General features: G+C 43.3%; 1 protein-coding gene across 3 annotated transcripts in view; it reads left to right on the top strand.

Annotated features, from left to right (window-relative positions):
* Positions 1-25257, top strand: part of DDO (D-aspartate oxidase) — a 75106-nt gene that overhangs the window by 42173 nt on the left and 7676 nt on the right. For all 3 annotated transcript variants that reach the window (XM_075864226.1, XM_075864225.1, XM_075864227.1), the window contains one exon: positions 22816-22924. In XM_075864226.1, the coding sequence (XP_075720341.1) occupies positions 22816-22924 (109 nt within the window). The remainder of the gene's footprint in view (positions 1-22815; positions 22925-25257) is intronic.

Raw genomic sequence — 25257 nt, 5'->3', positions numbered from 1 at the left:
GTCCTCTCCCCTCCCTCCTATCCCTCCCTCTCTTGGGGCCTTTTTCTATACTTTCTCTTCCCCTGTCTAGGGTAATGTGCCTCTCCTTCTCTGTTTGAATTAAGTGGCCTAACTGTACCTCCTGATGTTATGCATCTAGGATTATTCATGCTACTGTTGTATACTGACTATTGTCTTTTATATTGAGATGTGATGCACATTATTGATTTTCTTTTTTTTTGTTTGTTTTTGCTTTGGTCCACTGACCTTGTTTGTTGTTTTTATTTAAGGTGTGGAGGCCTTCCCTCCACTATGTTTTTTGTAATTTTGTGTTCTGAAACTCAATAAAAATTTTGAATAAGAAAAAAATAAGGAAATTTCTAAGTGACCCTAAACTTTTGAACGGTAGTGTAATTGGTATCGGCGCGTCCGTAAAAGTCTGAACTATTACAATATATCATTATTTAACCCGCACGGTGAACGCCGTAAAAAAAAAAATATATATAAAAACGCCAGAATCTCTATTTTTTGGTCACCTAATCCCCGACAAAAAATGGAATAAAAAGTGATCAAACCATCACATGTACACCAAAATGATATTATTAAAAACTACAGCTTATTCTGCAAAAAATAAGCCCTCATACCACTTAATCGACGGAAAAATAACAAACTTATGGCTCTCGGAATTTGGCGATACAAAATAAATTTTCTTTTTTACACTTAGGTTTTTACTTGTAAAAGTAGTAAAAAATGGAAAAAACCATATATATATTTGGTATCGCCATAATCGTATTGATCCACAGAATAAAGTTAACATGTTGTTTTAATTGCACAGTGAATTCCGTAAAACGGCGCGCAAAAAACCATGGAGGAATCGCTGTTTTTTTCATTTTGTACCCCACAAATAATTTTTTTCCCGTTTCCTAGTACATTACATGGCAAAATAAATGGTGCTACAAAAAACTATGTCGTGGAAATCCATCGCTCAAAATATATTAGACTGAAATTTATACGAGTCCCAACAGACTCTCAAGGCCAGACTCCATTAGTCAGAATCCTAATTAGGATATTTCACCGATATATATCGAGAGAGGAGAAGAAAACACACAGACACGCTGAAATGTTCAAAATGCTCCTCTGAAGGATTTATTACCAAACTCAAACTGTTAAACTGAAATTCAGAAGGGGTGTAGGCTTGAGGTAAACCAATCAGAGACAATGTAACAATATTTGTTATTCAGTAAAAAGCATACAATAAAATACATCATTATAATTCTTCACACATTATGTTTACAAGTGTCTTATCTCTCTCTTGGACAGAATATTCTCGTGGAGATGGGGGAGACCTTCCCTCACGCATACTTGCCATCCTCCCATCTCACTCCCTGTCCATCTTCGCATGGGAACCAAGGTCAAAGATAAAACATACGAAATCAACATTACTTGTATTAAAGGAACAATGACTTTTCTATTCACTACAATAAAACCAAGATGGGAACTCCAGACAAGATGGCTGCTGCACGAAACTAAATCATTTAAACATTATCATCACTTTCACATATTACATATCTTAGTAATTCGGCATCCTGCTTGATAATTCACAATGTAATTTCATACAGAGAATATAAGCAAATAAATCATCCTTCACAACTACAACTTGTCCCGCAAAAATCAAGCCCTCAGTACTATATCGACTGAAAAATAAAGACGTTATGGCTTTTGGAAAGTGGGGAGGAAAAAACGAAAATTAAAATCTGAAAGTTGTTTACGACGGGAAGGGGTTAAAAATATAGGAAATATTTTTCCCTTTATTCTCCCTTGGTCCTCTATTCATATGTCAAGGGATAGGATTAGAGAAGCATTTTAAGTGGGGTTATCCTTTAATAACACGATCTTAAAGGACTTTAAGGTCATGACTTTAAAGGATATGTACAAGAGATCTACTCAACATTATAGATTAAAGGGGACCACACCACAATGTTTTCTAAGAATTATTGGCCCTTCTAAAATTACACTGGGATGATTCTATCATTATCAAGCCATCTGACAAGGGTGGGAACATTGTGGTAATGGTTTGAGGACTGATAAAATATGTGCCTCTGTATCCTATCTGATAAAGAGAGATACAAATCCTTAGGCTATGTTCACACGGAGTATTTTGGGGGAGGAATATCTGCCTCAAAATTCCGTTTGGAACTTTGAGGCAGATATTCCTCTCCCTGCACGCCGATTTTCGCGCCGTTTTTCGCCCGCGGCCATTGAGCGCCGCGGGCATAAAACAGCGTGAAATACGCTTTCTCTGCCTCCCATTGAAGTCAATGGGAGGTCAGAGGCGGAAGCGCCCGAAGATAGGGCATGTTGCTTCTTTTTCCCGCGAGGTAGTTTTACTGCTCGCGGGAAAAAGACGCCGACGCCTCCCATTGAAATCAATGGGAGGCGTTCTCGGGCCGTTTTTGCCGAGTTTTGCGACGCGGTTTCCGAGTCAAAAAACTCGGCAAAATACCCCGTGTGAACATAGCCTTAGAGAGAGATTCCATGGAAAAAAAATTGAAGATCACCTAATGAGAATTCTAGAGCAGGGCCAAAGACAGAGGTTGATAGACAAAAAAAGAAAAGGAATTTATGCTGGGTAGAGAGAATACCATACCTACATTTTACAGTATACTAAAAGTCCACAAAAAAGTATGCTATGAGAGGGGGACCGATTATCTCTGGTATAGATACTCATTTAAAATGTGAGCATTTCTGTAGATAAAATATGAAGACATTTTATCTCCCTACCAACATATATTAGGGACTTGATGGATGTGTTCAATAAATTGGATGGAATCGCATTTGATAAAGACACAAATCTGGCCAGCCTGGATATAGAGGCTTTGTACAGCTCCATCCACAATGTAAGGCACTTGGAATCTGTAGAAAACGTCTCAAAGGGGCTTGCACACCAATCTTATTTATCAAATCCTAATGTCCATGAATTTCTAAGATGTTCAATATAATTTTCAGCTACTTTACATATTTTAACTTTTTTGGTCTCAGTCTGGTCCCCTACGCTCCTGCTCTTTCTTTTAGCAAATGTGTGTACTGAGGATGGGCATAGAGCGAGAGGTCATCGCAACAATGCTCTGCAGACTACCACTCGAGCTCTCCCTGTTACCATCTTACCGCAGTATGCTGAATCAAATCCCCCAGAGTTCCCAAAATCTTCCTCTAATTTCATGCTCAGCCTTTCCAACGGGCTGCAGTGGGCAGGGAAACTGCACTTGTGCTGACAAAGAGCGTTCACTAGATGGGGAAGGCAGCCACTGATAATCTATAGGGGAGAAAGAGAAAAAATGCACAGCTCCACCATAGTGCAGATAAAATAATGTTTAACCCCTTCCCGCACCTTGGCGTAACTGTACGTCCAGGTGAGCAGTAACTTCGCGCACCTGGGCGTGCAGTTACGTCCGCGCTTTAACAGTTAACCGCCGCGCGGCGCTACACCGCAGCGGCGGTTAACTGTGCAGGGTGTCAGCCCTGCTCTCCCCGTTGCCGATCAGCGGCCTGTCGCCGCTGAAATCGGCAATTAACCCCTTCGATGCAGTGGTCGATTGCGATCACCACATCGAAGAGGTTTACAGCGGATCGGCAGCCCCCCACATGTATTTGCGGGGGCTGGCGATCCTTATCATGGCAACCAGAGGCCAGAGAATGACCTCCGGGTTGCCATGTACGGAAGCCTCGGAGGATCAGCCTCCGGCCTGTCCTCCGATGCTTCCTGTCAGTGTGACAGTTACGTCACAATGACAGTTAGAACACATTACACTACGTGTAGTAGTGTAATGTGTTCCAGCAGCGATCAGAGCTGCAGGTCTAAGTGTCCCCTAGTGGGACAAGTAAAAAAAGTAAAAAAAAGATAATAAAAATGTTTTTAAAAAGTGTAAAAATAAAAGTTATAAGTGACATAAACAAAGAATGCTTTTTTTCCTATAATAAGTCTTTTATTATAGGAAAAAAATTAACACGTTAAAAAAAGTACACATATTTGGTATCGCCGCGTTCGTAACGACCCCAACTATAAAACTGTAATATTATTTTTCCCGCACGGTGAACACCGCGAAAAAAATAAACGAAAAACAGTGCCCGAATCACAATTTTTTGGTTACCAACCCTCCCAAAATATACAATAAAAAGTGATCAAAAAGTCGCATGTACGCCAAAATGGTACCAATACAAACTACATCCCGTCCCGCAAAAAACAAGCCCTTACAGCGCTTTTTTGACTGAAAAATAAAAACGTTATGGCTCTCAGAATATGGTGACACAAAAAATTATTTATTTTATAAATAAGTGATTTTATTGCACAAACGCTGCAAAACATAAAAAAATTACATACATCTGGTATCGCTGTAATCGTATCGACCCGCAGAATAAAGTATAATGGTCATTTATAGCCCAGGGTGAAGGCCATAAAAAAAACGAATAAAAAACATTGTCAGAATTTATGGTTTTTGGTCACCTTGCTTGCCAAAAAATTGAATAAAACGTGATCAAAAAAATTTCTGATACCCCAAAATGGTACCAATGAAAACTACAGATTGTCCCGCAACAAATAAGCCCTCACACAGCTCCGGTGGAGAAAAACTAAAACAGTTCTGGCTCTCAGAATATGGCGATGCAAAATGTTCAGTGTTCCAAAAGCAGATAAGATCGGGCGCCATTTATCAGTGCAACCCACAACATAGCATGTCGTAGTGTGGGTGTGATGTATGGAGCGTCTCACGTGAAAAATAAAGAATTTAAAACTGCAAAATCGCTGTTTTTTTGGTCACCTTCGCTCTACCTAAAAATGTAATAAAAAGTGCTCAAAAAGTTGTATGTACCAAAAAATGGTACCAATAAAAACGACCGCTCGTCCCTCAATAAATAAGCCCCCACACCGCTCTATTGACTGAAAAATTAAAAAGTTGTGGCTCTTGAAACGCGGGGAGGAAAAAACTAAAAAGGAAAAGAAAAAAAATGGATCAGTCCAGAAAGGGTTAATTACTTTCTAATGAAAATCCATTTATGACCACACGTGGGGTATTGCCGTACTCGGGAGAAATTGCTTTACAAATGTTGGGGTGCTTTTTCCCCCTTTATCCTTTGTGAAATTGAAAAAAATGCAACATTTTAGTCGAAGAAATGTTGATATTCATTTTCATGGCCTAATTCTAATAAATCCTGCAAAAGACTTGTGGGGTCTAAATGCTCACTATACCCCTAGATAGATTCTTTAAGTGGTGTAATTTCCACTTTTGGGGGGTTTCCACTGTTTTGGCCTCTCAGGGGCTTTGCAAATGCGACATGGCACCCAAAAACCATTTCAGCTAAAAGCCAAATAGCGCTCCTTCCCTTCTAAGCCTTGCTGTGGGTCCAAACAGCAGTTTATTACCACATATGGCATATTTCCGTAATCGGGAGAAATTGTTTTACAAATGTTGGGGTGCTTTTTCTCCTTTATTCCTTGTAAAAATTAAAAATGGCTACCTTTTTTCAGAAATAAAGTCGATTTTTCCCTTTACAGAATAATTCCAATGAATTCAGCAAAACAACCGTGGGGTCAAAATGCTAACTTTACCCCTAGAAAAATTCCTTGATGAGTGTAGTTTCCAAAATGGGGTCACTTTCCGGGGGTTTCCACTATTTTGTTCCCTCCAGTGCAATTCAAACGCGACATGGCACTGAAAACTATACCAGCAAAATCAGAATTTCAAAATCCAAATGGTGCTCCTTCCCTTCTGAGTTCTGCTGTGGGTCCAAACAGCAGTTTATTACCACATATGGGGTATTGCTATAATCAGGAGAAATTGCTTTACATATGTTGGGGTGTTTTTTCTCTTATTCCTTGAAAAAATTTAAAATTTCTACGTTTTTTCATAAAAAAAGTAGATTTTCATCTTCACAAATTAATTAAAATAAATTTAGAAAAAAAACTGTGGGTTCAAAATGCTAATTATACCCCTAGATAAATTCCGTGAGGGGTGTAGTTTCCAAAATGAGGTCACTTTTGGGGGTCTTTATTGTTTTGGCCCCACAAGACCTCTTCAAACCTGACATGGTACCTAAAATATATGCTAAAAAAAAGGAGGCCCCAAAATCCACTAGGTGCTCCTTAGCTTCTGAAGCCTGTGTTTCAGTCCATGACCGCACTAGGGCCACATGTGGGGTATTTCTAAAAACTGCAGAATCTGGGCAATAAATAATAAGTTACATTTCTCGGGTAAAACCTCCTGTGGTATAGGAAAAAATGTATTACAAATGAATTTTGTAAAAAAAAAATGAAATTTATAACTTTCACCTCTACTTTGCTTTAATTCCTGTGAAACGCCTAAAGGGTTAATACACTTTCTGAATGCTGTTTTGAATACTTTGAGGGGTGCAGTTTTCAAAATGGGGGGATTTATGGGGACTTTCTAATATATAAGGCCCTCAAAGCCACTTCAGAACTGAACTGGTCCTTGTAAAAATCGCCTTTTGACATTTTCTTGAAAATATGAGAAATCGCTGCTAAAGTTCTAAGTCTTGTAACGTCCTAGAAAAATAAAAGAATGTTCAAAGAACGATGCAAACATAAAGTAGACATATGGGGGATGTTAACTAGTAACTATTTTGTGTGGTATTACTATCTGTTTTACAAGCAGATACATTTAAATTGAGAAAAATGCTAATTTTTGCAAATTTTCTCCAAATCTTGGTGTTTTTTACAAATAAATATTGAATTTATCAACCAAATTTTTTCACTAACATAAAGTACAACATGTCACGAGAAAACAATCTCAGAATCGCTTGGATAGGTAAAAGCATTCCGGAGTTATTGCCACATAAAGTGACACATGTCAGATTTGAAAAATCGGCTTCGTCCTGAAGGCCAAAACAGGCTCAGTCCTGAAGGGGTTAAAGGAAAAAAACAACAAAAGGTGAGGTATAACCTCACCTATAAGAGTTGTGCTTGGTCAGGCACAACTCTGATGCGTGCATGGGTAAATATGGAAATAGATGCTGCCATGGTCCGATCAGGGAACAGGGATTGTTACCGCCAGAATAAGTGAGAAAAAGACCAAAATTGGACCTATAACGGCACTGCTAAGATGAAGTTTAAAACATGGAAAGTATATATATAAATAAGTAAATAAATAAATATGATGAAGACATCAGTTCGATGTCATAACGCGTAGCCTATCTATTAATAAAACATATTTATTTATTTATATACTTCGATGTTTTAAACTTCATCTTAGCAGCGCCGTTATAGGTCCAATCTTGGTCTTTTTCTCACTGATAATCTATGGTCGACATTTATACATGTGCGACCATAGTAGAGTGCTTCGTGGTTAGAACCAAACATTTAACTAGAATTTTAGTTGTGGGCAAAACCTTTTAAGAACTAGAGGCAAACACTGAAATTCTTACAACAATCTGGCCCTGAATTTACTCATATTCATGCTCACGCACAACTACTTCTTGTTTAGCAATAAACTTTAAAGGGAACCTGTCACCAGCATTTCACCTATTAAACCAGCAATACCTGGTGGTAGTGGGTGAAAATAATTTCTATATAACCTATAATTGTCTTCTTAGTTGGCTCTGTAGCTTTAGTATTCAGTTTTTTAGTGTTCCCACACCATATGCTAATGAGCAGAAAAGAGTCAGATCTTCATTTGAAAAGAGTCAAATCTTCGTTTGAAAAGAGTCAAATCTCCATTCCTCAAGTCTTTCCGAGTTTACCCGCCACCTTACTTTTGATTGACAGCTCCTCGCCTTCCCCCAGCACACAAAATCCTGCGCTTGTGCATTGATGTCCTCTTCTGGTGTGTGCGCACAAAGGGACACCTGATTATTATGATAAAAGGTGCGAAATGTTTGCAGACCGTTATTTACAGTCGGAGGAGGAGTTTAGGAGAGGGGATAACGGCAATGAACTTTTGATAGCAGCGGCCAGTGAGGGATAAATAAAGTTCGATAGGTGAAATGCTGGTGACTGGTTCCCTTTAACACCAGTTCAGGGGAACTGCTAAGGGAACCCTTGTGCCCCTACATATGCATATCGCTTCCTGGGTTGCTTGCATGATACAGCCGTCTTCTTTGAAGAAAGTTCTGAAGGGACAGGATAGTCTTTTAGGGTGAAAGATAACAACATAGACAAAATTCAGATTCTATGGAGAGGCAATAAGCCAAACTTTCAAAATTAGAAAAACGACAGCAGATGCAATTGGGACTACAATATTTGACAACTCCACTGCAGAAAACTTCTTTTATATATTGGAAAACTTTTCCTCAGTCCAAAACTTTGAACATGATGCTTAGAAGCTGGCAAACAGTTTAAAAGAGAAGGGACACCCCCGAAGAGATTATTATGAAGGCATGGAAGAATGCTCGTGATAGGCAGAGGGGTGAGCTTGTAATTGCGAGAATCAGAGAAAGTACGGACTAATCAGTATGAGTAATTGGCACCTATGATTGCAGAGCCAGAGAAGTGAAAGAAATACTGTCTTCCCCCTGGGACATTCTTCTATTGGGACAACGAAGAGGTGGCTCCTGAAAGACCACTGATTACCTATTGACAAGGTCAGGACATTTGCGATCACTTGGTCCACAGCTCTTTCATGGCAAACCAACATGAGCTAAGGCTGAAGAAGAATGCAAAACTGTTAGAGAATTCATAAATTTTGTTGCACAAAAGGGGTGATATACTTGGCGAGTCATGATTGCCCAAGGAACACATTGGAAAACAAAAAGGGAACTGAGAAATTGAATTCTGGGCCACTTGGGTTAGAAAAGATACAACCCTTGTATGACACATGTTGACATATAATGGGGATGTAACTGTAACATCTATGACCGCGCCCTGACTTACCCTCTGATGGCTGCAGCCATGGACGAATGAGTTCCCGCCGGCATCTCCCTCCTGAGAAACAACGGCACTCACTTCCTGGTCCGGACACTGTCTCCCGCAGGGCGCGCACGCCCACGTTTGCACATCCTTAATGGGCCGGTACGCGCACAGTTGCAGAATACTACAATCAGCCCAGAATGCTTTAGAACTAATTGCAAATGGTCTCCTAGTGTTTTCCAGTTCTCAGTGTTACCCGTTCCTGCTGCCTGTACCCTGTATCCCGTGCTACTGTGCCTCTGTGCCGTCAAGAGTTGGAGTCGTGTTGTGCCCTCCGCTGCATCCAGGGGCGTAATTAGGAAAGATTGGGCCCCATAGCAAATTCTTGACCGGGGCCCCCCTGGGTGCCACAAGCAGCCCCCCTTATAAATAGTGCCCCTTATAGAATGTGCCATACAGCCCCCCTGTAGACAGTGCTATATAGCCCCGCCTAGACAGTGTCACACCCCATTTGTAGATAGCGCCCCCACCTCCCCCTTGTAGATAGTGCCATACAGCCCCCCTGTAGATATCGCCATAAAGCCCCCACTGTATATAGCGCTATACAGCTCCCACTGTATATAGTGCCACATTTTACTTGCCACCCGGGTAGACATGAGGCTCAGAGAGAGATCCCAAGAGGTTTGTCAAGAGAGAAGGCTTCTTAGGTTGGCTGCCAACTTCCAGCAACCCCTCTTGTCTTCATCTGCTGCTCCACCCGAGGTTCCAATGCAAGTGGATCGGCTCAAACTATCTCTCCTGGAAAAACAGCGCAGGCGCACTTCTGGACTGTCTATATCGCGGCCTCGCTGGCCATGTCATGCGTCTGTGTTCCCAGAAGCCAAAAAACTCAGACGCCTAGGATTGGTTGGAGAGACAACCCTGTTAGACACAGCATTTGATAGAGAACTCTCCTCCAAGCTGTTCATCCCTGTGACCATTGTCGCTGGCGGAGACCCCATGTGGTCTCTGCCTATCTGGACTCTAGCTCTGCAGCCAATTTTATACGCAAAGACCTTGTGGATCTTCTTCACTTGCCCACTACCCTTCTGGAGCAGCCGTTAATCATTTTCTCAGTAGATCGACTGCCACTGCCCGAGCCAATATTCTCTGTGACCAAGCCGCTGAGGCTTCAAGTGGGAGCCCTTCACTCTGAGCTCATCTCCCTGTTTGTCCTGCCCAAGGCCGTCAACCCCGTGCTGCTGGGTTTGCCTTGGCTCCGTCTACACGCCCCCGTCCTGGATTGGAACTCTGGAGAGGTTCTCTAGTGGGGTCCCAAGTGCCTCAACCGCTGTCTGGGGCATATCCATCCACTTCAGCCTCCTCTGCATCAGTCATTGGCAGGGTTACCCCCTTGCTACTCTCAGTTCTCAGATGTCTTCGACAAGAAGGACGCAGAGATGTTGCCACCACATCGAGCATATGATTGTGCTATTGACTTGGTTCCTGATTCGTCCCCCCCCCCTCGCGATAGTAGACCCTCTCTCCTTACCTGAAACCCAGTCAATGTCTGCCTATATTAAGGAGAATCTAGAGATGGGCTTCATACGCAAATCCTCATCCCCGGCCGGGGCCGGGTTCTTCTTTGTCAAAAAGAAGGACGGATCCCTATGACCCTGCATTGATTACCGGGGTCTCAACCAGATCACGGTAAAGAACAGATACCTATTGCCTTTAATCTCTGAACTGTTTGATCGCATATGGGGGGCAATTTTTTTTTCAAAACTAGACCTGCGGGGGGCCTACAATCTAATCCGGATTCGTCAGGGTGACGAGTGGAAAACTGCATTTAATACACGTGATGGTCACTACGAATACCTGGTTATGCCCTTCGGCCTGTGTAATGCCCCTGCGGTTTTTCAATAATTCGTCAATGACATTTTCCGTGATCTCGTCTATGTCTGTGTTGTGGTGCATCTCGATGACATTTTGATTTTTTCCCCAGATCCGGTAACTCAGCAGAGACATGTCCACCAAGTGTTGCTTCGATTAAGGGAGAATCGCCTATATGCCAAGCTGGAGTAGTGCCTCTACCCTTCCTGGGCTACATCATCTATGATCAGGGTCTCAAAATGGATCCTGAAAAGGTAAAGGCTGTCCTGGAATGGCCACGCCCTCAAGGGTTAAGGGCCATACAACGCTTCCTGGGATTCACCAACTTCTACCGGCTGTTCATTCCCAACTTATCCTCAGTGACTGCTCCCATCCCTACCCTGACCAAAAAGGGCATGAATGCCATGGTGTGGACTCCAGAAGCAGAGGCCGCGTTCAAGAGCTTAAAGAAGGCCTTCACGTCCGTCTCAATTCTTCATCATTGTAACGTCCGTAGTCGCTGACCACAAACTCCTTCCATGCAGTCGACGCCCTTCTCTCCAGAGATGTCTGCACATACGTCCGTCCTGTTCCACAGTGACCACCAGGGTGCGCTCGCGAGTTCAGTCCAGACTTAAGAAGCCAAAGCGCACGCAGATGGGAGATTGAGCTGATTGCTCCCAGAGCACCCTGGGCTATAAGAAGGACCCAGCCCCTTCCTCCCAGGCCTGAGCATTGTTTGTCGTTTCCTAGTTTGTCTTTGCAAATGGTCTCCTAGTGTTTTCTAGTTCCCAGTGTTCCCAGTGTTCCCCGTACCTGTATCCTGTATCCCGTGCTATCCTGGTCAAGTGGCGTGCTGTGTTGTAGTCGTGCTGTGCGGTATTCTACGCCTGTCCTGCTACTCCACACCTGATGTCTACCTGCTTGCCTAGTCCCAGCCAAGCCTGTCTTGCTACTGTCCAAGCTGCCACAGTTACCCTATACGAATTATAGACTTTGACCTGCGCCCTGTTGGCCAGCTGCCATTCCGTCAAGGCAGTACGGCCCAGTGGGTCCACAAACCCAACGTGACAATCATCCTGATGTGTCGCTACAGTTTTCATTGGAGGTGGACACCTCCTCTGTTGGTCCTGGCACACTTCTGTTCCAGAGAGGTTCCAAGGGCAAGACTGTGGTATGTGGCTACAACTCTAAGCTTTTTTCTCCCACAGAGCGCAACTACTCAATTGGTGATCGGGAGTTACTGGCCCACCAAGCTGGCCCTGCAGGACACCTACTTGAAGGCGCAGCTCATCCAATCCTGGTCTTCACGGATCACAAGAACCTCACCTATCTTCAGACGTCTCAACGGCTGAATCCTAGTCAAGCCAGGTGGTCGCTGTTCTTCGCTCGGTTCCACTTTGAGCTCCACTACCGACCTGCCGACAAGAATGTGAGGGCCGATGCCTCGTCTAGGTCATTTGAGACAGAGGACACTGTGGAGTCCTTACAGAATATCATTGTCTGGGTGGTGGTGGATCGATTTTCCAAGTTGGCTCATTTTGTCCCACTGACTGGTCTGCCTTCTGCTTCCTGACTGGCCGACCTCTTCGTCCAACACATATTCCGTCTGCACGGCTTGCCTCTGCATATTGTCTCGGATCGAGGGGTCCAGTTCATCTCAAAGCTCTGGAGAGCATTCTGCGGTCTCCTCGGTGTAAAGTTGTACTTCTCCTCGGCCTACCATCCCCAGTCCAATGGTCAAGTCGAGAGGGTTAATCAGATTATGGAGAACTATCTGCGGCACTTCATCTCCAGGCACATTGATGACTGGGTGCAGCTGCTTCCTTGGGCTGAGTTCTTTTATAACAACCATACTAGTGAGTCCACCACCTCCAATCCATTCTTCATTGTCTACGGCCAACATCCACGAATACCTCTTCCTGTTTCCACTATGTCCCAGGTGCCTGCAGCTGACTCTACTTTCAGGGTCTTTCTGCAGATATGGCAGCAGATCCGATCTTCTATTCTGATGGCGGTCTACCGCATGAAGAAAAAGGCAGACGCTAGAAGACGAGAACCTCCCCAGTTTCTTACAGGTACTAAGGTCTGGCTGTCTTCCAAGAATATCCGGCTGAGGGTGCCATCTTGCATCTTTTCCCCCAGGTTCCTCGGACCCTTCGTGATTCTGCTGCAAATTAATGCTATCTCTTACAAGCTTCAGCTGCCTCCTACCCTCAAGATCCCAAACTGCTTCCATGTCTAGCTGCTGAAGCCCCATGGTCCTAAACCACTACTCCAGGACTCCTAGTTCCGCAGTGGCTCCTAGCGGCTCATCAGGGACTTTCGAGGTGAGGGAGATCCTGGCCACCAAGAAAGTGGGGGAAAGGACGTTTTATTTGGTGGATTGGAGGGGATTTGGTTCAGAGGAGAGGTCTTGGGAGCAAGAGGAGAACATTGATGCTCCTGCCCTCGTGAAGAGGTTTCACTCTCGCTCTGGCTCCAAGAAGAGGGGGCGGAAGAGGGGAGATACTGTAACGTCTATGGCCGCGGACCGTCGCCCTGACTTACCCTCTGGCAGCCGCGACTTTGGACGAGTGAGTTCCCGGCGGCATCTCCCTCCTGAGAGACGCCAGCACTCACTTCCTGGTCCGAACACTGTCTCCCGCAGGGCGCGCGCGCCCACGTTTGCACATCCTTATTGGGACGGTACGCGCACAGTTGCAGAATACTGCATTCAGCCCAGAATGCTTTTGAACTATAAAAGGGGCTCTCCCTCTCGATCCTTGCCTGAGCGTTGTTGTGTTACCTAAAGTTTGTCATTGCAAATGGTCTCCTAGTGTTTTCCAGTTCCGTGCTACCGTGCCTCTGTGCCGTCAAGAGTTGGAGTCGTGTTGTGCCCTCAGCTGCATCCATTGTGTCGCACCCTGCCGGGTGTCTGCTGTCGGAGCCTCATCTTAGCCTGAATCTACCGCTACTGTCTACATTGCCTCAGGTACCCTTTCTGGACTATAGACATTGCATTGTACCGGTTTGGCCAGCTGCTATCCCACTACGCGGTACGGCCCAGTGGGTCCACATCCCGCGCCGTGACAGTAACCAAATTGAAATTCATGGACATTGAGCACATCAGACTTAATATTTAGAGGGAGGCATGAGACAGGAGGATCCTTCAAAAATAATCTAAATAGGATCTTTAAATTGAAGACAACAGCACCCTATGAACTGAATGGGGGGATATACTTAGATTGGCATTTCAAACTCCAGTCTAAGTACGAATGCTGCTGGAGTAAGATGCGCCTAATTTATTAAGAGGCGCAGGCATCTAAATAAATAAGGCATATCTCTGGCCGTCTGTGCGGCAGAAAAGGAAATCGACACCAGTTTCTAGTGTAAATTATAGTAATGTGACAGGCAACGTATGGACACTCCACTTCCAAGACCTGCCCACTTTTTTTTTTTAAATGTCAAGGTGGCAAAAAAAAAAAAGAGTAGCGAAAGTTTTGTACACAAAAATATTTTTCTGCGCAAAATACGAAAATTCCCCTTTATGAGTGCCTAATTTATGGGTGCTTTTTATAAACAAAAGAGTATACCTCCCAACCGTCCTGTATCCAGTGGGACAATTGCGGATTCCGGGTGGTGTCTCACTGTCCCAGCCAGCCAGTGGCATGTCCCGGTTTAAACTGTATCTGCTTCCTCAGGACGCAGATACAGTTGAATCCAACAGATGAACAGGGAGCAGTCAGCTCCCTGCTCCACCGTTCACTATGTAACGCTGGCTGTGAGCGGTTCAGCAAAGACAGGCGCAATTCAGTGGCGTCATCACGCCTCTCTATGCCGAAACACACAGAGCACAGACAGCAGGAGAAGAGGGATCTCTTCCATTCGTCTTGGGAATGGGATTAGGTGAGAATTTCTTTTATTGTTTTTATTAGGCACTATAGGGGCATTATTCTTGATATGGGGGGCAGCTGTGGGGAGCATTAAACTGTGTGGAGGGCAGCTATAGGTGAATTATACTGTGTGGAGGCCACTATGTTTGCATTATACTATGTGTGGGAAGCACCATAGGGTCCTTAAACTGTGTGATGACCGCTATGGGTGCATTAAACTGTGTGATGGGCACTATGGCACCATTATATTGTATGATGGGCACTATTTGGGGCATTATACTGTGTGATGGGTCCTATGGGGGCGTTCTACTCTATGGAGGCACCATTGGGCATTTTCTATTTGGGGGCAGCCATGGGGGCATTATATTGTTATGGGCAGCTATAGGGGCTTTATACTGTGTGAAGGGCAGTTATATGAGCATTGTAATGGGAGTGTTATACTGTGTGGGGGGCTCTATGGGGGCATTATACTGTGTGGGTTGAACTGGGTGTGTATAGGTGGGGTTAGAGACGTCGCTTAATGGGGGAGTTGTCCCTCTTTATTTTACTTCAAAGTTTAACGGTATGAGAAAGTATTAACTTTGAGCATACTATTTGTTGTAAAGTATATTACATACAGTATGCAAGTTTTTAAAGAGGACCTGTCACTAGGTAATAGAAAGTTAACAGCAGTCTCACCTTACTACCGCTACCTGTTTGACTCCAGCGGTGCTTTAATTTTTTATTCTACGGTCCATGTTTTTTTAGCTTACTAGCCAGGAGAGCATCAACACCATCGATTATCCTGAGGTAGAGCTACCTCACAGCCTTCAGCTGCCCTATCGGCATGAAGCTGCTTCACACAGTGTGAGAGACTCAGGCTGGAGGGATTCTTATTTTTCATATGCTATCAGGATCGCAGTACTAGCTGTTACAAAACCGGGGTATCGCTGGTGTTACCGGGGGGGGGGGGGGGTCATATCACGGGAACAGGAAGCCGTAGAAATAAAATGAAGGCACTGCTGGAGTACAGAAGACAGCAGTAGTAAGATGAGACTGCTGGTTTAATTTCTATGACCTAGTGACGGGTCCTCTTTAAACCACTTTGAATATAAAGTCACTCTATGAGGTATAAATAATTAAATACAATATTAGACTCCGTATGCCACCCTTCAAATTCATCTCGTATGTCATCTTGGGAAATTAATAAATGTCATCTAATGAAAACTACCTATAGCTTATACCTATTCCCGACATGGTAATACGTCAAAATAAGAATTACCCCAAAGGGGTGAATTAAATTATCCAAACTTATCACACTACTGCCACCTTTGCGTTTGTCGTAGTGGTAGACTAATGAGCTCCCTACTTGTATCCTTGATCAGGGCAGGTTTTAGACAAAGTGTGGCCCTGGGCAAGGTTAAATAAAAGGGGGACGTCAAATGTTGAATTAGGGCCTGTTCACATCTGCGTCGGTGTTCCATTGATGGCTTCTGTCAGACTTTTACGTCAGGGGAACACATAAACGCAAACCAAACGGTAACCATAGCTTCCGCTTGCATTATCATTGATTTCAATGGTAATGTTTCCATTGCAAATGGTTTCCGTTCGTCTCCGTTTCGGAAGGTTTCTGTTTTTATTGCGGAAACAATAGCAGAGTCAACTGCGCTATTGATTCCGTCCAAAAAAACGGAAACCTTACGGAAGTCCCTGGATCTGTATCTAAACGTATAAAAAGATAAATGGCATCCGGCAGTCCGCAATAATAAAAATCCACAGTTTATTGGAAATCTATTTAACCCCTTCCCGCTTTGGTCACTTTTGACAGAGACTCATTTTTCAAATCTGGCATGTTTCCCTGTATGTGGTAATAACTTTGGAATGCTTTTACCTATCCAAGCGATTCTGAGTTTGTTTTCTCGTGACACATTGGACTTTATGTTACTGTCAAAATTTGCTCGATACGCTCAGTATTTAATTGTGAAAAACACCAACATTTTGCGAAAAATGTCAAAAACTTGCATTTTTCTCAATTCAAATGTATCTGCTTGTAAGACAGTCAGTTATACCACACAAAATTGTTGCTAATTAGCATCCCCCATATGTCTACTTTAGATTGGCATCGTGTTTTAACATCCTTTTATTTTTCTAGGACGTTGCAAGGCTTTGAACTTTAGCAGCAATTTCTCACATTTTCAAGAAAATGTCAAAAGGCTATTTTTTCAGGGACCTGTTCAGTTGTGAAGTGGCTTTTAGGGCCTTAAATATTAGAAACCCCCAATAAGTCACCACATTTTAAAAACTTCATCCCTCAATGTATCCAAAACAGCATTTAGAAAGTTTCTTAACCCTCTAGACGTTTCACAGGAATTAAAGCAAAGTAGCGGTGAAATGTACAAATTTCATATGTTTTTGCAGAAATGAATTTTGAATGCATTTTTTTTGGAACACAGAAAGTTTTACCAGAGAAATGCAACTCAATATTTATTGCCCAGGTTCTGCAGTTTTAGGAAATATCCCACATGTGGCCCTAGTATTCTAATGGACTGAAACACCGGCCTCAGAAGCAAAGGTGCACCAAGTGGATTTTGGGGCCTCTTTTTTATTAAAATATATTTTAGGCACCATGTCAGGTTTGAAGGGCTCTTGCGGTGCCAAAACAGTGGAAATCCCACAAACGTAACCCCATTTTGGAAACTACACACCTCAAGGAAATTATCTAGGGGAATAGTGAGCATTTTGACCGCACTGTTTTTTTACAGAAATTATTGGAAGTAGGCGGCTAAAATTAAAATCAACATATTTTCAAAGAAAATGTAGGTTTAGCGATTTTTTTTTCTCATTTCCACAAGGACTAAAGAAGAAAAAGCACTGCAAAATTTGTAAAGCAATTTCTCCCGAGTAAAACAATACCCAACATGTGGTCATAAACGGCTGTTTGGACACGCGGCAGGGCTTAGAAGGGAAAGCGTGCCATTTGGCTTTTGGAGCTCAAATTTAGCAGGAGTGGTTTGCAGAGGCGATGTCACATTTGTAAAGCCCCTGAGGGGACAAAACAGTGGAAACCCCCCACAGATGACACCATTTTGGAAACTACACCCATTGAGGAAACTATCTAGGGGTATAGTGAGCATTTTGACCCCACAGGTTTTTTGCAGAAATTATTGGAATTAGTCCGTGAAAATGAAAATCTACTTTTTTCAAAGAAAATGTAGGTTTAGTTAATTTTTTCTCATTTCCACAAAGACTAAAGGAGAAAAAGGACCACAAAATTTGTACAGCAATTTCTCCCGAGTAAAACAATACTCCACGTGTGGTCATAAACAGCTGTTTAGACACACGGCAGGGCTTAGAAGGGAAAGAGCGCCATTTGGCTTTTGGAGCTCAAATTTAGCAGGAATGGTTTGCGGAGGCAATGTCACATTTGCAAAGCCCCTGAGGGGACAAAACAGTGGAAACCCTCCACAAGTGACCCCATTTTGGAAACTACACCCATTGAGGAAATTATGTAGGGGTATAGTGAGCATTTTGACCCCACAAGTTTTTTGCAGAAATTATTGGAATTAGGCCGTGAAAATGAAAATCTGATTTTTTTCAAAGAAAATGTAGGTTTAGCTAAATTTTTCTCATTTCCACAAGGACTGAAGGAGAAAAAGCACCAGAATTTTTTTTACAGCAATTTCTCCTGAGTAATACAGTACCCCACATGTGGTCATAAACGGCTGTTTGGACACACGGCAGGGCTTAGAAGGGAAAGACTGCTATTTGGCTTTTGGAAATCACATTTAGCAGGAATGGTTTGCGGAGGCCATGTCACATTTGCAAATCACCTGAGGGGACAAAACAATGAAAACGCCCAAAAAGTGACTATTTAGGAAACTACACCCCTTGAGGATTTCATCTAGGGGTGTAGTGAGCATTTTGACCCCACAGATGTTTCATATAATTCATTAGAATTGGGCAGTGAAAATAAAAACAATCCTTTTTCTTCAATAAGATGTAGCTTTAGCTCAATTTTTCATTTTCTTAACAAATAAAGGGAAAAAAAACAAACATTTGAAAGCAATTGCTCCAGAGTACGGCAATCCCCATATGTAGACATAAACTGTTGTTTGGGCACACGGCAGTGCTCAGAAGGGAAGGAGCGGCATTTGGCTTTTGGAGTGCAGCTTTTGCTGGATTGGTTTCTGGGCGCCTGTGGGACCAAAACAGTGGAAACCCCCCAGAAGTGACCACATTTTGGAAACTACACCCAGGGCCGGCCTTAGGTTGGATGGCGCCTTGTGTGGGACTCTCTATTGCTGCCCCCACTACCAGAAAGGAGGGGGCTGTGTGGCACTACCGTGGAGGTGGGGGCTGTGTGGCACTACCTGGGAGGTGGGGGCTGTGTGGCACTACCTTGGAGGGGTGCGCTGTGTGGCACTACCAGGGAGAGGGGGCTGTGTGGCACTACCAGGGAGAGGGGGCTGTGTGGCACTACCTGGGAGAGGGGGCTGTGTGGCACTACCTGGGAGGTGGCTGTGTGGCACTACCTGGGATGGGGCTGTGTGGCACTATCTACGGAGGGTGCTAAACTTGTGGGGGTACAAACTGGGGACCTAACTTCTATATGGGGGCATAAACAGGGCCTAACGTCTATATGGGGGCACAAAGTGAAATTTTCTGTCATTTTACTGCCGCCGTGAGTTCCCCCACAAAGGGGCCTACTAAGTCTTGTGTTGCCCAAGGGCCCACATAAACATGGAGCTGGCCCTGATACTTACCGCTCTCCTCCCAGATGTTCCTGCGATGGGGGCTTCTGTCATCTCTGTTCTGTGTGTACACAGAGTGACTGCAGCGATGACATCACGTCGACAGTACATCACCACCGCAGCTAATTACTGGTCTCAGCTGAACACCGCTGAGGCTATTAATAGGCTGCAGCAATGGTGTACGGTCAACATGATGTCACCGCTATATACAAACAGAGAACAGATCTGACGGGAGCCCCCAGCGCAGGAACGTCTGGGAGGAGAGAGGTAAGTATAAGTTATTTTTTTTATTTTAACTCCTCCTGCTGCTTCAACAAAATGTTTAATTTGTATTCTGAACAACAACTTTAAAGGCTATGCACACCTTTGAAATCGTTTTGTTTTTTTAAATAATCAGTGTGTTTTGTGCAACTTTCTAAATAAATACTTTATATTAAAAAATATTTTTACTTATTGAGATACAGCTGCTTTGTATTCTGTATACAGAGCATCCGTATCTAGAGCTGAGACCTGAATCCGTCAGGCCAGTGGGACTGACGGGTTCAGAGTCAGCAGGTCCTGTGTCTCTGACACGCAGGATCCACTTGTTATCGATCACATCTAAGTTATGAATCGTCGACATGCAGGACCCGCTGACACTGAACCCGTCAGTCCCACTGACCTGACGGACTCAGGTCTCAGCGCTAGACATGGCTGCTCTGTATACAGAATACAAAACAGCTGTATCTCAAAACGTAAAACTAGTTTAATAAGGCTCCGTTTACATGTGCGTCAGGGTTTCGTTCAAGCGTTCCATCTGAGCTTTCCATCAGAACGGAACCCTGACTGAATCAATACTGTAGTCGACTGTGCTTTTGATTCCGTCAAAACGGCGGAAACCTTGCACAACGGAGACAAACGAAAACCATTTGCACCAGATCCGTCACCAATGAAATCAATGGTGATGCAAACGGAAACCTATATAAAAAAAAAAAATAATTCAAAGGTGTACATAGCTTTTCACGTAATCTGAACAGGGTTTAAAAGGGCAACAAATGGTAAATGTGTACTATGAAGGCACTGAATTCTGTGCCCATTTGACATTTATTAACACTTTAGTGCCTTTCAGTGCCACCATAGTGCCCATTTGCCACCTATTGCCCCTTTAGCATCCTTCTGTTTGGTGGCCCCTTGATGTCCATTTACTGCCCCTGTAGCCTTTAGCATCTTTTGTCACAGAAGAACAATAACGGGGCAACAAAATGACAAATGGGCATCAAGGGGGCACTGAATAGAAGGACACTAAAGGGGCAATAAGTGGCAAATGGGCACCAAGGTGGCACTAAATTCTCTGTCCATTTGCCATTATTGCCCTTTTTAGAACCTCATCAGTTCCCACATTCAAACAAAGTCCAGTCAGTGACTTACCAGCTGGGCTTCCGGCAAACGCTTCCTGCTGGAGCCACCCTGGAGAAAACGTTCCCTCGGTGTCTCCACCAGCCCTGGAAGCGCGGTGTCTCCTCCCTGTCTTGCGTCCTGAATGATGTCATCACGCCTGTCTTGTCATTCAGGACGCAGGACAGGGTGAGCGGACAAGCGGTAGCTGGGGCGTGGGGCAGCCAGTATATAGGTCGGTGCAGTAAGTGAGTGGCACCTGACCCGCTGCCGTCCCGAGTAGTGGCCATGGCGCTGGATATGTACTCCCGGTGGCGCCCCCCTTACGGTGCGGCGGGCGGCGCCCTGTACGACCACACTGGTCACACGTACCTAAGGCCGGCCATAACTACACCCCTCAATGCATTCACCTAGAGGTGTAGTGAGCATGTTAACCCCGCAGGTGTTTTCTAGAAATTAGTGTGCACTCGATGTTGCAGAGTGAAAATTGGATTTTTTTCCATAGATATGTCAATATGTGGTGCCCAGCTTGTGCCACCATAACAAGACAGCTCTCTAATTATTATACTGTGTTTCCTGGTTTTAGAAACACCCTACATGTGACCATAATCTTTTGCCTGGACATTTCACAGGGCTCAGGAGTGAAAGAGTACCATGTAAAATTGAGGCCTAATTTGGCGATTTACAAAGTATTGGTTCTCAATTGCAGGGCTCAGATGTGAAATAATAAAAAGAAAGTGACCCCATTTTGGAAACTACACCCCTCAAGGCATTTATTATTAGGTGTAGTGAGCATTTTCACACCACATATCTTTTCTATAAATTATTGCGTTGCGGATGGTGCAAATTAAAAATTTATATTTTTCCATATATTTGCCATTTCAGTGGCAAATATGTCGTGCCCAGCTTGTGCCACTGGAGACAAATATGCCAAAAATTGTTAAAAGGGTTCTCCCGGGTATAGCGATGCCAAATATGTGGAAGTAAACTGCTGTTTGGGCACGCTGTAGGGTTTAGAGGAGAGGGAGCGCCATTTGGCTTTTAGAGGGTCGAATTTTGCTTGGTAGTTGTTATGTTTGAGTGTTGCTGGTGTTTCCGTTTATAATGTGGTGGCATATGTAAACTGGGCAGAGTATATTAGGGGCATAGCCAGGTGGTATAATAATGAGGTAAAAAAACAATAAAATAATCCATAGATGTGTGTTACGCTGTGAAGCAATCCTTTCTGCACAGGCCGGTGTCTCACTGATAAATGGTGTCCTTTCTTATCCCCCTTTTGGTCCACACTCCGCACCTTTGCAGTTTGGGGAATTTTGCTGGGAAGTGTTGTCCTGGTATAATACCGGAACCCTTGCTTGCAGCAGATATGTATGGGCCCTCCCCTTCCTGGTTCCCTAATTTTAGGGCCTTGATAAATCGCCTCTTGAAACAGAAGAAATGTTCCCCTCGGACCTGCACAACTGCATATTTTTTATTACCTGACTTATTTGAACTTTAACTAATTTTATTTTTTCATAGATGTAGTGGTATGAGGGCTGTTTTTTTGCGGGACGAGCTGCAGTTATTATTGGTACCATTTTGGGGTACATGCGGTTTTTGGATCACTTTTTATCCAGGTAACCAAAAAATGCAATATTGGCATAGTTTTTCTAGTTTTTTTTATACAGCGTTCATCATGCGTTATAAATTACATGTTACCTTTATTCTACGGGTCAGTACCATTCCGGCGATACCAGATTTCTAGCACTTTTTTTTATGTTTTACAACGTTTTGCACAATAAAATTACTTTTGTATATTTTTTCTGTCGCCAAGTTGTAAGAGCCATAACTTCTTAACTTTTTCGTCGATGGAGCTGTATGAGGGCTTGTTTTTTGCGAGACGAGTTTTTATAGGTACCATGTATAAAATGCCTCTAAATTAAAAACACCACTAAAAACTGCATAAAAAAATGGCATAAAAAACGCTGTTACATTTAAAAAAAACAGTCACATTTATGCTTTGTATTTTTAATGCATTTTAACATGCTAAAAGAAATTTGTGTAAAGAAAGCTTTAGTCTTCAAGAACTGTGTACATTAAATTTGCAAATTGAAGCCCATGTTAATAACACATTTAAATTTCATTTTATGATTTGCCACTCTGTTTTTTTAAGACACGCCGCTTCATCAACAGAAAGCCTGGTTCAAGGAAACCTTTGACTACTTGTTTAAAATTGCTAATTCCCCAGACGCTGGCGATTCTGGCATCCATCTGATTTCAGGGTAAGTGAAAAAAGAAGACAAGGAAATACTGGCTTTATAACATTATTTATCAGTGAGTTATGTTATATAAACATTTTATTAAGAGATATAAATTCACCTCTGAAAAAATATGTTGCTTCTTACTCCAACGACTCATTTATTAAGAGATGCATATGAAATGCAAGTCTTAATAAGTCACCCATCGAGTAAGCATCCACAGTGCAGGGAGAAAAAAGTGAACCCTTAAATGTAATAACCTTGAGAACCCCCGTTAGCAGCAATCATTTCCACCAAACTTTTATTGTAACTGCAAATGAGATTTACATAACATTGAGCAGGAATTTTGGAGCATTTCTTCCTTCAAATGTATTTAAGTTCATCAATATTTCTGGGATGCCTTACATACACAGCCTTCTTCAGGTAATGCCACAGCATCAAGATAGCATTAACGTCAGGACTCTGACTTGGCCATTGCGAAACACAAATCTTATTTTTCTTCTTCTTTTTTTTTTTTTTTTTACCAACATGTGTTTACTGCAAATATTTTTATTTTTAACAGGTTTTGGAGATCTATGACAAAACAGGAGTGTTGGGGGGGGGGGGGAGAGGACGAAGTGTCTAGAGATGGTATTCCATTGTCACAATAGCTGCAATGAAGAAAACTGTGCAGCCCACCAGTACAGAGTCTCCAGGGATAAAACAGCAGAGGGCGTAACAAAGCAAGCTATTAATGTGGACTGTCCAAAGTAGGGATGACTACGTTTTACTGTTCCGGAATTCCATCTTGGAGTAGATACTTATAAGGGGACGGTCTATTCTTAAAGAGAACCTTTCACTTGCCTATACATGTGCAGCTGAGTGCAGCATGTTATAGGCAGGGCTGCACAAAAACTGTCTCACTTTACACTTTTTTCCTATCTTCCTCCCTAATTTACATATCGGTGCCGTTATATTTGGAGCCTGATATGTAAATAAGCATCTGAACTGTCAATGGGGCGTTTATATCTCACTAAATGGCAAGGGGGCGTGATGCCTTCGCTCTGACACTGTGCAATCAGCTACAGACAGTATCAGGGCGGCTCATGCTGTGTTCCCTCCCGCGAGAACACACACAGACTGAGAGAGCGCTTTCTGCAGAACCACCAGTCTGTGTATGTTCTCGTGGGAGGGAACACAGCACAAGCCGCCCTGACACTGTCCGCAGCTGATTGGACAGTGTCAGAGAGATGAGATCACGCCCACTTGCCATTTAGTTAGATAGATACGCCCCATTGACAGTTCAGGGGCTTATTAACATATTGGGTGCCAAATATAACGGCACCGATGTGTAAATGACGGAGGAAGATAGGAAAAAAATGTAAAGTGAGACAGTGTTTGTGAAGATCTGCCTATTACATGCTGCACTCAGTTGCACATGTATGGGCAGGTGAAAGGTTCTCTTTAAATAGAGTCCATGGTTGCAGTTTAGTAGAAATGTAGCCATGCAATGATGGTTCAGCTGGTGAATATAAGTGGAAGAAAGGCAGAAACCTACAGAAGGGGGAAATCGATGAAGACATACAGACTATGGTCACCCAAAGGACCTAAGGTAGCAAAATCAAAGGCGAGTGCGCACAAAAAAAAGAAACATACACTCAGAAGTGGTGCGGATAGGAAGGTACCAGACTTTGGAGGTATGTGGTGGATGATAGTTTGGCATGTTTCCAAAAAATTTCGGACTCTAGATTCTTTCTGGATAGAGGCATATACCGAGTCCATTCGCAATAGAAAGCCTAATTTCTCCAAGAACAGGCAATTGGAACATCTGGGCCCAGCTAGGTTTGCAGGATGCTTTTGCGAGCAGAAGTGGTAATGCAATACAAGAGCCATTGGTGTGTTTGGGGAATGGGTGAAGTGGAGTATGGCAGTTGGCCGATAAGGGCCCAACCAGGGGTAAAAGGCATATGTTGATTAGTATGCATATTGTGTAAACAACAATATCCTGTTGCAAAAGGATTCACTGAGCAGGCCTACAAACAGAGGTACATGTCGGTAACGTCTGTTCCACACCTGGGCCAAGCATGCGGTTAGTATGTTTCCCAAGTGGAAATTTCATAAGGGAGAGATATAACCTTTGTGTGCTATTTTCAAGAACATCTCTCAGTAAGAGATGGCCGGAATGAATTTAAATGCCTTGGAGAGCACCTGGAGGATTAAATCAGATGTGAGTTCTGGGTCATGGGAAGTTGTCATAATTTATTTGCTTTTGAAAAATCTAGTAATAAGCCGTTTTATGTTTCTAGGGTTTCGCCAGGGTAACGAGTCTATGACTAAAATTGTCGTCCCCAACCACCATGGAGCGCAATGTATTCATG

Source organism: Rhinoderma darwinii, chromosome 4, assembly GCF_050947455.1.
Source record: "Rhinoderma darwinii isolate aRhiDar2 chromosome 4, aRhiDar2.hap1, whole genome shotgun sequence".
Lineage (NCBI taxonomy): Eukaryota > Metazoa > Chordata > Amphibia > Anura > Rhinodermatidae > Rhinoderma > Rhinoderma darwinii.
The sequence above is the reverse complement of the archived record's forward strand: the minus strand, read 5'-3'. Positions and strand labels throughout refer to the sequence as shown.